At 44.1% G+C, this 14817-nt stretch overlaps 1 protein-coding gene across 1 annotated transcript in view; it reads left to right on the top strand.

The window, feature by feature from the left end:
* The first annotated feature begins 219 nt into the window (after window positions 1-219).
* The window catches only part of LOC106598629 (isocitrate dehydrogenase [NADP], mitochondrial), a 165743-nt gene continuing 151145 nt past the window's right edge, over window positions 220-14817 (top strand). Inside the window, exons 1-2 of the mRNA XM_045708425.2 lie at window positions 220-570; window positions 8992-9083. Of these exons, the coding sequence (XP_045564381.1) occupies window positions 453-570; window positions 8992-9083 (210 nt within the window). The 5' untranslated portion in view covers window positions 220-452. The remainder of the gene's footprint in view (window positions 571-8991; window positions 9084-14817) is intronic.

Consider the following 14817-nt stretch of genomic DNA (forward strand, 5'->3'; position numbering starts at 1 on the left):
TGCATCAAGCTCATTAAGTTGATAATGTATTTTATCTGTAGCCTAATAAACTGCATGCTTTCCAGAGTCCTAGTGGTAGGACCACATAACATATCATCGTGTGACTCCAAGTTTATTATATCAATATTTGCGTATCCACCTCCATTTCTCGCATAATACATTTTACCGACACAAAAAGATCCCACCATGTCGAATGGACAAATTTTCAGCATTTAACAAAATAAATACCGGCATTTCATGTTTACATCAGCCCTGTCATGACTTTCTTCATAGGTCAGGTCATTCATCTGCATGACATGTTTGGATGGAAACGTGATTGGTGACGCTTCAGTGTGTTGAATATAACCGGACGGACGCCCATCAAATACACGTAGCCTGCTTCATTTACCGGCTGTCGGGTATTCATTCCTATAAGGCCTGTCGTCGTGGTCATAACGTCTCTCCGGTGAACCATGACGGGATACCTGAGGGTTCTGTCCTCCATCTCGAGGTATGCAGCGACGCTTACCGAAAAGCCTGCTATGCTTGCGCCTGCAGCCGCCGTGGGCCAGAGTCTGCGACACACAAACTGTGAGTCTTTAAACTAAACCAAAACTCCACTAGCTGCTAACGTAGCCTGGTTTCACTGCACAGTCATCCTCGCATGGAATACATTCATCTGGTCCATATTATACATTACCAATGTCTTTTGTGTTTGAAGATGTGGCTTTGCTACAAAGTAGTGGATGTGCAGGAGTGACCTTTGATTTGTTACGTTGTATTGTTTGTGTCACAGCAATGCGATGTCGTGGCATCAGAACATAGCAGGATGGTGGGAACTGGGAAATTATGGGCATTTGGAATATTGTAACAGTTGACAAACTGTGTTGAATGTAGAATGTAAAAAAAAAACCCAGAAGTAACATTGTCACATCACACATTGTAGGCTACCTCAATACCTCAAATTACAATTCAACAACGGTATAATGTACTGGTATACTTTATGCCTGTCTGCCAGGTGCCAAAGTCCGTACAGTATGAGTGCTGTTGGATACATTTAAAGGCTGAGAGGTCGGGACTCACAACTGTCAATGTCACAGATGCACCTGTAGCCTATAGGGAAGGATCTTAAACAGACATTAGGGTTAGGCTTCTGTAGCCTATAGGGAAGGATCTTAAACAGACATTAGGGTTAGGGTTAGGCTACTGTAGCCTATAGGGAATGATCCTAAACAGACATTAGGGTTAGGCTACTGTAGCCTATAGGGAATGATCCTAAAACAGACATTAGGGTTAGGGTTAGGCTACTGTAGCCTATAGGGAATGATCCTAAACAGACATTAGGGTTAGGGTTCTGTAGCCTATAGGGAATGATCCTAAAACAGACATTAGGGTTAGGGTTAGGCTACTGTAGCCTATAGAGAAGGATCTTAAAACAGACAATAGGGTTAGGCTACTGTAGCCTATAGGGAATGATCCTAAAACAGACATTAGGGTTAGGCTACTGTAGCCTATAGGGAATGATCCTAAACAGACATTAGGGTTAGGGTTAGGCTACTGTAGCCTATAGGGAATGATCCTAAAACAGACATTAGGGTTAGGGTTAGGCTACTGTAGCCTATGGGGAATGATCCTAAAACAGACATTAGGGTTAGGGTTAGGCTACTGTAGCCTATAGGGAATGATCCTAAACAGACATTAGGGTTAGGCTACTGTAGCCTATAGGGAATGATCCTAAAACAGACATTAGGGTTAGGGTTAGGCTACTGTAGCCTATAGGGAATGATCCTAAAACAGACATTAGGGTTAGGGTTAGGCTACTGTAGCCTATAGGGAATGATCCTAAAACAGACATTAGGGTTAGGCTACTGTAGCCTATAGGGAATGATCCTAAAACAGACATTAGGGTTAGGGTTAGGCTACTGTAGCCTATAGGGAATGATCCTAAAACAGACACTAGGGTTAGGGTTAGGCTACTGTAGCCTATAGGGAATGATCCTAAAACAGACATTAGGGTTAGGCTACTGTAGCCTATAGGGAATGATCCTAAAACAGACATTAGGGTTAGGCTACTGTAGCCTATAGGGAATGATCCTAAAACAGACATTAGGGTTAGGGTTAGGCTACTGTAGCCTATAGGGAATGATCCTAAAACAGACGTTAGGGTTAGGGTTAGGCTACTGTAGCCTATAGGGAATGATCCTAAAACAGACACTAGGGTTAGGGTTAGGCTACTGTAGCCTATAGGGAATGATCCTAAAACAGACACTAGGGTTAGGGTTAGGCTACTGTAGCCTATAGGGAATGGTCCTAAAACAGACATTAGGGTTAGGGTTAGGCTACTGTAGCCTATAGGGAATGATCCTAAAACAGACATTAGGGTTAGGGTTAGGCTGCTGTAGCCTATGGGGAATGATCCTAAACAGACATTAGGGTTAGGGTTAGGCTACTGTAGCCTATAGAGAATGATCCTAAAACAGACATTAGGGTTAGGGTTAGGCTACTGTAGCCTATAGGGAATGATCCTAAAACAGACATTAGGGTTAGGCTACTGTAGCCTATAGGGAATGATCCTAAAACAGACATTAGGGTTAGGGTTAGGCTACTGTAGCCTATAGGGAATGATCCTAAAACAGACATTAGGGTTAGGGTTAGGCTACTGTAGCCTATAGGGAATGATCCTAAACAGACACTAGGGTTAGGCTACTGTAGCCTATAGGGAATGATCCTAAAACAGAAATTAGGGTTAGGGTTAGGCTACTGTAGCCTATAGGGAATGATCCTAAACAGACACTAGGGTTAGGCTACTGTAGCCTATAGGGAATGATCCTAAAACAGACATTAGGGTTAGGGTTAGGCTACTGTAGCCTATAGGGAATGATCCTAAAACAGACATTAGGGTTAGGGTTAGGGTTAGGCTACTGTAGCCTATAGGGAATGATCCTAAACAGACACTAGGGTTAGGGTTAGGCTACTGTAGCCTATAGGGAATGATCCTAAACAGACACTAGGGTTAGGGTTAGGCTACTGTAGCCTATAGGGAATGATCCTAAACAGACACTAGGGTTAGGCTACTGTAGCCTATAGGGAATGATCCTAAACAGACACTAGGGTTAGGGTTAGGCTACTGTAGCCTATAGGGAATGATCCTAAAACAGACACTAGGGTTAGGCTACTGTAGCCTATAGGGAATGATCTTAAAACAGACACTAGGGTTAGGGTTAGGCTACTGTAGACTATAGGGAATGATCTTAAAACAGACACTAGGGTTAGGGTTAGGCTACTGTAGCCTATAGGGAATGATCCTAAACAGACATTAGGGTTAGGGTTAGGCTACTGTAGCCTATAGAGAAGGATCTTAAAACAGACACTAGGGTTAGGGTTAGGCTACTGTAGCCTATAGGGAATGATCCTAAACAGACATTAGGGTTAGGGTTAGGCTACTGTAGCCTATAGGGAATGATCCTAAAACAGACATTAGGGTTAGGGTTAGGCTACTGTAGCCTATAGGGAATGATCCTAAAACAGACATTAGGGTTAGGGTTAGGCTACTGTAGCCTATTGGGAATGATCCTAAAACAGACATTAGGGTTAGGCTACTGTAGCCTATAGGGAATGATCCTAAACAGACATTAGGGTTAGGGTTAGGCTACTGTAGCCTATAGGGAATGATCCTAAAACAGACACTAGGGTTAGGGTTAGGCTACTGTAGCCTATAGGGAATGATCCTAAACAGACATTAGGGTTAGGCTACTGTAGCCTATAGGGAATGATCCTAAAACAGACATTAGGGTTAGGGTTAGGCTACTGTAGCCTATAGGGAATGATCCTAAAACAGACATTAGGGTTAGGGTTAGGCTACTGTAGCCTATAGGGAATGATCCTAAAACAGACATTAGGGTTAGGGTTAGGCTACTGTAGCCTATAGGGAATGATCCTAAAACAGACATTAGGGTTAGGGTTAGGCTACTGTAGCCTATAGGGAATGATCCTAAAACAGACATTAGGGTTAGGGTTAGGCTACTGTAGCCTATAGGGAATGATCCTAAAACAGACATTAGGGTTAGGGTTAGGCTACTGTAGCCTATAGGGAATGATCCTAAACAGACATTAGGGTTAGGGTTAGGCTACTGTAGCCTATGGGGAATGATCCTAAACAGACACTAGGGTTAGGCTACTGTAGCCTATAGGGAATGATCCTAAAACAGACATTAGGGTTAGGGTTAGGCTACTGTAGCCTATAGGGAATGATCCTAAAACAGACATTAGGGTTAGGGTTAGGCTACTGTAGCCTATAGGGAATGATCCTAAAACAGACATTAGGGTTAGGGTTAGGCTACTGTAGCCTATAGGGGATGATCCTAAAACAGACACTAGGGTTAGGGTTAGGCTACTGTAGCCTATAGGGAATGATCCTAAACAGACATTAGGGTTCGGGTTAGGCTACTGTAGCCTATAGGGAATGATCCTAAAACAGACATTAGGGTTAGGCTACTGTAGCCTATAGGGAATGATCCTAAAACAGACACTAGGGTTAGGGTTCTGTAGCCTATAGGGAATGGTCCTAAAACAGACATTAGGGTTAGGGTTAGGCTACTGTAGCCTATAGGGAATGATCCTAAAACAGACATTAGGGTTAGGGTTAGGCTACTGTAGCCTATAGGGAATGATCCTAAACAGACATTAGGGTTAGGGTTAGGCTACTGTAGCCTATAGAGAAGGATCTTAAAACAGACACTAGGGTTAGGGTTAGGCTACTGTAGCCTATAGGGAATGATCCTAAACAGACATTAGGGTTAGGGTTAGGCTACTGTAGCCTATAGGGAATGATCCTAAAACAGACATTAGGGTTAGGCTACTGTAGCCTATAGGGAATGATCCTAAAACAGAAGTTAGGGTTAGGCTACTGTAGCCTATAGGAAATGATCCTAAAACAGACATTAGGGTTAGGGTTAGGCTACTGTAGCCTATAGGGAATGATCCTAAACAGACATTAGGGTTAGGGTTAGGCTACTGTAGCCTATAGAGAAGGATCTTAAAACAGACACTAGGGTTAGGGTTAGGCTACTGTAGCCTATAGGGAATGATCCTAAACAGACATTAGGGTTAGGGTTAGGCTACTGTAGCCTATAGGGAATGATCCTAAAACAGACATTAGGGTTAGGGTTAGGCTACTGTAGCCTATAGGGAATGATCCTAAAACAGACATTAGGGTTAGGGTTAGGCTACTGTAGCCTATTGGGAATGATCCTAAAACAGACATTAGGGTTAGGCTACTGTAGCCTATAGGGAATGATCCTAAACAGACATTAGGGTTAGGGTTAGGCTACTGTAGCCTATAGGGAATGATCCTAAAACAGACACTAGGGTTAGGGTTAGGCTACTGTAGCCTATAGGGAATGATCCTAAACAGACATTAGGGTTAGGCTACTGTAGCCTATAGGGAATGATCCTAAAACAGACATTAGGGTTAGGGTTAGGCTACTGTAGCCTATAGGGAATGATCCTAAAACAGACATTAGGGTTAGGGTTAGGCTACTGTAGCCTATAGGGAATGATCCTAAACAGACATTAGGGTTAGGCTACTGTAGCCTATAGGGAATGATCCTAAAACAGACATTAGGGTTAGGGTTAGGCTACTGTAGCCTATAGGGAATGATCCTAAAACAGACATTAGGGTTAGGGTTAGGCTACTGTAGCCTATAGGGAATGATCCTAAAACAGACATTAGGGTTAGGCTACTGTAGCCTATAGGGAATGATCCTAAAACAGACATTAGGGTTAGGGTTAGGCTACTGTAGCCTATAGGGAATGATCCTAAAACAGACATTAGGGTTAGGCTACTGTAGCCTATGGGGAATGATCCTAAAACAGACACTAGGGTTAGGGTTAGTCTACTGTAGCCTATAGGGAATGATCCTAAAACAGACATTAGGGTTAGGCTACTGTAGCCTATGGGGAATGATCCTAAAACAGACATTAGGGTTAGGGTTAGGCTACTGTAGCCTATAGGGAATGATCCTAAAACAGACATTAGGGTTAGGGTTAGGCTACTGTAGCCTATAGGGAATGATCCTAAAACAGACATTAGGGTTAGGGTTAGGCTTCTGTAGCCTATGGGGAATGATCCTAAAACAGACATTAGGGTTAGGGTTAGGCTACTGTAGCCTATAGGGAATGATCCTAAAACAGACATTAGGGTTAGGGTTAGGCTACTGTAGCCTATGGGGAATGATCCTAAAACAGACATTAGGGTTAGGGTTAGGCTTCTGTAGCCTATAGGGAATGATCCTAAAACAGACATTAGGGTTAGGGTTAGGCTACTGTAGCCTATAGGGAATGATCCTAAAACAGACATTAGGGTTAGGGTTAGGCTTCTGTAGCCTATAGGGAATGATCCTAAAACAGACATTAGGGTTAGGGTTAGGCTACTGTAGCCTATAGGGAATGATCCTAAAACAGACATTAGGGTTAGGGTTAGGCTACTGTAGCCTATAGGGAATGATCCTAAAACAGACATTAGGGTTAGGGTTAGGGTTAGGCTTCTGTAGCCTATAGGGAATGATCCTAAAACAGACATTAGGGTTAGGGTTAGGCTACTGTAGCCTATAGGGAATGATCCTAAAACAGACATTAGGGTTAGGGTTAGGCTACTGTAGCCTATAGGGAATGATCCTAAAACAGACATTAGGGTTAAGGTTAGGCTACTGTAGCCTATAGGGAATGATCCTAAACAGACATTAGGGTTAGGGTTAGGCTACTGTAGCCTATGGGGAATGATCCTAAACAGACACTAGGGTTAGGGTTAGGCTACTGTAGCCTATAGGGAATGATCCTAAACAGACATTAGGGTTAGGGTTAGGCTACTGTAGCCTATAGGGAATGATCCTAAACAGACACTAGGGTTAGGCTACTGTAGCCTATAGGGAATGATCCTAAAACAGACATTATGGTTAGGGTTAGGCTACTGTAGCCTATAGGGAATGATCCTAAACAGACACTAGGGTTAGGGTTAGGCTACTGTAGCCTATAGGGAATGATCCTAAAACAGACATTAGGGTTAGGGTTAGGCTACTGTAGCCTATAGGGAATGATCCTAAACAGACACTAGGGTTAGGCTACTGTAGCCTATAGGGAATGATCCTAAAACAGACATTAGGGTTAGGGTTAGGCTACTGTAGCCTATAGGGAATGATCCTAAAACAGACATTAGGGTTAGGGTTAGGCTACTGTAGCCTATGGGGAATGATCCTAAACAGACATTAGGGTTAGGGTTAGGGTTAGGCTACTGTAGCCTATAGAGAATGATCCTAAAACAGACATTAGGGTTAGGGTTAGGCTACTGTAGCCTATAGGGAATGATCCTAAAACAGACATTAGGGTTAGGCTTAGGCTACTGTAGCCTATAGGGAATGATCCTAAAACAGACATTAGGGTTAGGGTTAGGCTACTGTAGCCTATAGGGAATGATCCTAAAACAGACATTAGGGTTAGGGTTAGGCTACTGTAGCCTATAGGGAATGATCCTAAAACAGACATTAGGGCTAGGCTACTGTAGCCTATAGGGAATGATCCTAAAACAGACATTAGGGTTAGGGTTAGGCTGCTGTAGCCTATGGGGAATGATCCTAAACAGACATTAGGGTTAGGGTTAGGGTTAGGCTACTGTAGCCTATAGGGAATGATCCTAAAACAGACATTAGGGTTAGGCTACTGTAGCCTATAGGGAATGATCCTAAAACAGACATTAGGGTTAGGGTTAGGCTACTGTAGCCTATAGGGAATGATCCTAAAACAGACATTTGTGTTAACATGTTTCTGATTGTCTGTTTGTTCTTAATCTGACATGGTGTCATGTGTTACTATACTGTAGTAATAATTTATGTTTTTAATGTTTAATATGACCTGGTGTTTCCAGATGCAGCTAAACACATCAAGGTGGACCAGACGGTGTGTTACTGTAATAACATGTTACTGTAATAATGTGTTACATGTTTAATGGTTTCAGATGTTACTTTAATAACATGTTACTGTAATAATGTTTTTAATGGTTTCAGATGTGTTACTGTAATAACATGTTACTGTAATAATGTTTTTAATGGTTTCAGATGTGTTACTGTAATAACATGTTACTGTAATAATGTGTTTAATGGTTTCAGATGTGTTACTGTAATAACATGTTACTGTAATAATGTGTTTAATGGTTTCAGATGTGTTACTGTAATAAGATGTTACTGTAATAATGTGTTTAATGGTTTCAGATGTGTTACTGTAATAACATGTTACTGTAATAATGTGTTTAATGGTTTCAGATGTTACTGTAATAATGTTTAATTGGATGGTTTCAGATATTACTGTAATGTGTTTAATGGTTTCAGATGTTACTGTAATATGTTTATGGTTTCAGATGTTGCTGTAATAATGTGTTACATGTTTAATGGTTTCAGATGTGTAACTGTAATAACATGTTACTGTAATAATGTGTTTAATGGTTTCAGATGTTACTGTAATAACATGTTACTGTAATAATGTGTTTAATGGTTTTAGATGTGTTACTGTAATAACATGTTTCTGTAAAAATGTGTTAAATGGTTTGATACTTTTCATGATGTTTTACTGTAATAATATTATTTGTTACTGTAATAATGTGTAATGTTTGAATGGTTTCAGATATTACTGTAATAACATGTTACTGTAATAATGTGTTTGTTTAATGATTTTCAGATGTGTTACTGTAATAATGTGTTTAATGATTTCAGATGTTACTGTAATCATGTGTTTAATGTTTAATGGTTTCAGATGTTACTGTAATGTGTTAAATAATTTCAGACCTTACTGTAATATGTTTAAAGTTGAATGGTTTCAGATGTTACTGTAATAATGTGTTGAATGTTTAATGGTTTCAGATGTTACTGTAATGTGTTAAATGGTTTCAGACCTTACTGTAATATGTTTAAAGTTGAATGGTTTCAAATGTTACTGTAAAAATGGTTTAATGTTTAATGGTTTCAGATGCAGTTAAGCGTATCAAGGTGGACCAGCCGGTGGTGGAGATGGATGGAGATGAGATGACAAGGATCATCTGGGAGTTCATCAAGGAGAAGGTACTGTAGTACACCATGGACCTCTGACTCTACTGTACACCATGGACCTCTAACCTCTAACCCCTAACCCTACTGTACACCATGGACCTCTAACCCCTAACTCTACTGTACACCATGGACCTCTAACCCCTAACTCTACTGTACACCATGGACCTCTAACCCCTAACTCTACTGTACACCATGGACCTCTAACCCCTAACTCTACTGTACACCATGGACCTCTAACCCCTAACTCTACTGTACACCATGGACCTCTAACCCCTAACTCTACTGTACACCATGGACCTCTAACCCCTAACTCTACTGTACACCATGGACCTCTAACCCCTAACTCTACTGCACACCATGGACCTCTAACCCCTAACTCTACTGTACACCATGGACCTCTAACCCCTAACTCTACTGTACACCATGGACCTCTAACCCCTAACTCTACTGTACACCATGGACCTCTAACCCCTAACTCTACTGTACACCATGGACCTCTAACCCCTAACTCTACTGTACACCATGGACCTCTAACCCCTAACCCTACTGTACACCATGGACCTCTAACCCCTAACTCTACTGTACACCATGGCCCCCTAACTCTACTGTACACCATGGACCTCTAACCTCTAACCCCTAACTCTACTGTACACCATGGACCTCTAACCCCTAACTCTACTGTACACCATGGACCTCTAACCCCTAACCCTACTGTACACCATGGACCTCTAACCCCTAACTCTACTGTACACCATGGACCCCTAACCCCTAACTCTACTGTACACCATGGACCTCTAACCCCTAACTCTACTGTACACCATGGACCTCTAACCTCTAACTCTACTGTACACCATGGACCTCTAACCCCTAACTCTAATGTATACCATGGACCTCTAACCCCTAACTCTACTGTACACCATGGACCGCTAACCCCTAACTCTACTGTACACCATGGACCTCTAACCTCTAACTCTACTGTACACCATGGACCTCTAACCCCTAACTCTACTGCACACCATGGACCTCTAACCCCTAACTCTACTGTACACCATGGACCTCTAACCCCTAACTCTACTGTACACCGTGGACCTCTAACCTCTAACCCCTAACTCTACTGCACACCATGGACCTCTAACCCCTAACTGTACTGTACACCATGGACCTCTAACCCCTAACCCCTAACTCTACTGCACACCATGGACCTCTAACCCCTAACCCTACTGTACACCATGGACCGCTAACCCCTAACTCTACTGTACACCATGGACCACTAACCCCTAACTCTACTGTACACCATGGACCCCTAACCCCTAACTCTACTGTACACCATGGACCTCTAACTCTACTGTACACCATGGACCTCTAACCCCTAACTCTACTGTACACCATGGACCCCTAACCCCTAACTCTACTGTACACCATGGACCTCTAACCCCTAACTCTACTGTACACCATGGACCTCTAACCCCTAACCCTACTGTACACCATGGACCTCTAACCCCTAACCCCTAACTCTACTGCACACCATGGACCTCTAACCCCTAACCCTACTGTACACCATGGACCGCTAACCCCTAACTCTACTGAACACCATGGACCACTAACCCCTAACTCTACTGCACACCATGGACCGCTAACCCCTAACTCTACTGCACACCATGGACCCCTAACCCCTAACTCTACTGTACACCATGGACCTCTAACCCCTAACTCTACTGTACACCATGGACCTCTAACCCCTAACCCTACTGTACACCATGGACCTCTAACCCCTAACCCCTAACTCTACTGCACACCATGGACCTCTAACCCCTAACCCTACTGTACACCATGGACCGCTAACCCCTAACTCTACTGAACACCATGGACCACTAACCCCTAACTCTACTGTACACCATGGACCACTAACCCCTAACTCTACTGTACACCATGGACCCCTAACCCCTAACTCTACTGTACACCATGGACCTCTAACTCTACTGTACACCATGGACCTCTAACCCCTAACTCTACTGTACACCATGGACCCCTAACCCCTAACTCTACTGTACACCATGGACCTCTAACCCCTAACTCTACTGTACACCATGGACCTCTAACCCCTAACCCTACTGTACACCATGGACCTCTAACCCCTAACCCCTAACTCTACTGCACACCATGGACCTCTAACCCCTAACCCTACTGTACACCATGGACCGCTAACCCCTAACTCTACTGAACACCATGGACCACTAACCCCTAACTCTACTGTACACCATGGACCTCTAACCCCTAACTCTACTGTACACCATGGACCTCTAACCCCTAACTCTACTGTACACCATGGACCCCTAACCCCTAACTCTACTGTACACCATGGACCTCTAACTCTACTGTACACCATGGACCTCTAACCCCTAACTCTACTGTACACCATGGACCTCTAACTCTACTGTACACCATGGACCTCTAACCCCTAACTCTACTGCACACCATGGACCTCTAACCCCTAACTCTACTGTACACCATGGACCTCTAACTCTACTGTATACCATGGACCTCTAACCCCTAACTCTACTGTACACCATGGACCCCTAACCCCTAACCCTACTGTACACCATGGACCTCTAACCCCTAACTCTACTGTACACCATGGACCTCTAACCCCTAACTCTACTGTACACCATGGACCTCTAACCCCTAACTCTACTGTACACCATGGACCTCTAACCCCTAACTCTACTGTACACCATGGACCTCTAACCCCTAACTCTACTGTACACCATGGACCTCTAACCCCTAACTCTACTGTACACCATGGACCTCTAACCCCTAACTCTACTGTACACCATGGACCTCTAACCCCTAACTCTACTGTATACCATGGACCTCTAACCCCTAACTCTACTGTACACCATGGACCACTAACCCCTAACTCTACTGTACACCATGGACCTCTAACCCCTAACTCTACTGTACACCATGGACCTCTAACCCCTAACTCTACTGTACACCATGGACCTCTAACCCTACTGTACACCATGGACCTCTAACCCCTAACTCTACTGCACACCATGGACCTCTAACCCCTAACTCTACTGCACACCATGGACCTCTTATCCCTAACCCTACTTTACACCGTGGACCTCTAACCTCTAACCCCTAACTCTACTGTACACCATGGACCTCTAACCCCTAACCCCTAACTCTACTGCACACCATGGACCTCTAACCCCTAACCCCTATCTCTACTGTACACCATGGACCTCTAACCCCTAACTCTACTGTACACCATGGACCTCTAACCCCTAACTCTACTGTACACCATGGACCTCTAACCCCTAACTCTACTGTACACCATGGACCTCTAACCCCTAACTCTACTGTACAGCATGGACCTCTAACCCCTAACTCTACTGTACACCATGGACCTCTAACCCCTAACTCTACTGTACACCATGGACCTCTAACCCCTAACTCTACTGCACACCATGGACCTCTAACCCCTAACTCTACTGTACACCATGGACCTCTAACCCCTAACTCTACTGCACACCATGGACCTCTAACCCCTAACTCTACTGTACACCATGGACCTCTAACCCCTAACTCTACTGTACACCATGGACCTCTAACCCCTAACTCTACTGTACACCATGGACCTCTAACCCCTAACTCTACTGTACACCATGGACCTCTAACCCCTAACTCTACTGTACACCATGGACCACTAACCCCTAACCCTACTGTACACCATGGACCACTAACCCCTAACTCTACTGTACACCATGGACCTCTAACCCCTAACTCTACTGTACACCATGGACCTCTAACCCCTAACTCTACTGTACACCATGGACCTCTAACCCCTAACTCTACTGTACACCATGGACCTCTAACCCCTAACTCTACTGTACACCATGGACCTCTAACCCCTAACTCTACTGTACACCATGGACCTCTAACCCCTAACTCTACTGCACACCATGGACCTCTAACCCCTAACTCTACTGTACACCATGGACCTCTAACCCCTAACTCTACTGTACACCATGGACCCCTAACACTAACTCTACTGTACACCATGGACCCCTAACCCCTAACCCTACTGTACACCATGGACCTCTAACCCCTAACTCTACTGTACACCATGGACCTCTAACCCCTAACCCTACTGTACACCATGGACCTCTAACCCCTAACTCTACTGTACACCATGGACCTCTAACCCCTAACTCTACTATACACCATGGACCTCTAACCCCTAACTCTACTGTACACCATGTACCCCTAACCCCTAACTCTACTGTACAGCATGGACCTCTAACCCCTAACCCCTAACTCTACTGTACACCATGGACCTCTAACCCCTAACTCTACTGTACAGCATGGACCTCTAACCCCTAACTCTACTGTACACCATGGACCCCTAACCCCTAACTCTACTGTACACCATGGACCCCTAACCCCTAACTCTACTGTACACCATGGACCTCTAACCCCTAACCCCTAACTCTACTGTACACCATGGACCTCTAACCTCTAACTCTACTGTACACCATGGACCTCTAACCCCTAACTCTACTGTACACCATGGACCTCTAACCCCTAACCCTACTGTACACCATGGACCTCTAACCCCTAACTCTACTGTACACCATGGACCTCTAACCCCTAACTCTACTGTACACCATGGACCTCTAACCCCTAACTCTACTGTACACCATGGACCTCTAACCCCTAACTCTACAGTACACCATGGACCTCTAACCCTACTGTACACCATGGACCTCTAACCCCTAACTCTACTGTACACCGTGGACCTCTAACCTCTAACTCTACTGTATACCATGGACCTCTATCCCCTAACTCTACTGTACACCATGGACCCCTAACCCCTAACTCTACTGCACACCATGGACCTCTAACCCCTAACTCTACTGTACACCATGGACCTCTAACCCCTAACTCTACTGTACACCATGGACCTCTAACCCCTAACTCTACTGTACACCGTGGACCTCTAACCCCTAACCCTACTGCACACCATGGACCTCTAACCCCTAACTCTACTGTACACCATGGACCTCTAACCCCTAACTCTACTGTACACCATGGACCTCTAACCCCTAACTCTACTGTACACCATGGACCCCTAACCCCTAACTCTACTGTACACCATGGACCTCTAACCCCTAACTCTACTGCACACCATGGACCTCTAACCCCTAACTCTACTGTACACCATGGACCTCTAACCCCTAACTCTACTGTACACCATGGACCTCTAACCCCTAACTCTACTGTACACCATGGACCCCTAACCCCTAACCCTACTGTACACCATGGACCTCTAACCCCTAACTCTACTGTACACCATGGACCTCTAACCCCTAACTCTACTGTACACCATGGACCTCTAACCCCTAACTCTACTGTACACCATGGCCCCCTAACTCTACTGTACACCATGGACCCCTAGCCCCTAACTCTACTGTACACCGTGGACCTCTAACCCCTAACTCTACTGTACACCATGGACCTCTAACCCCTAACCCCTAACTCTACTGTACACCATGGACCCCTAACACTACATATCTACAATACAAAATGTATAATACCACCATACAACAATATTACAATTTACTTGTGTGTAGAGTCTGTGTGCTAGCGCTTGTATGCATGTCTGTATCTTTGTGTGTGTTTCCCTTCACAGTCCCTGCTTCTCCATAAGGTCTATTTTTACCTTTAAAAAAAATCAGAA

Source organism: Salmo salar, chromosome 26, assembly GCF_965601325.2.
Source record: "Salmo salar chromosome 26, fSalSal1, whole genome shotgun sequence".
Taxonomy (NCBI): domain Eukaryota; kingdom Metazoa; phylum Chordata; class Actinopteri; order Salmoniformes; family Salmonidae; genus Salmo; species Salmo salar.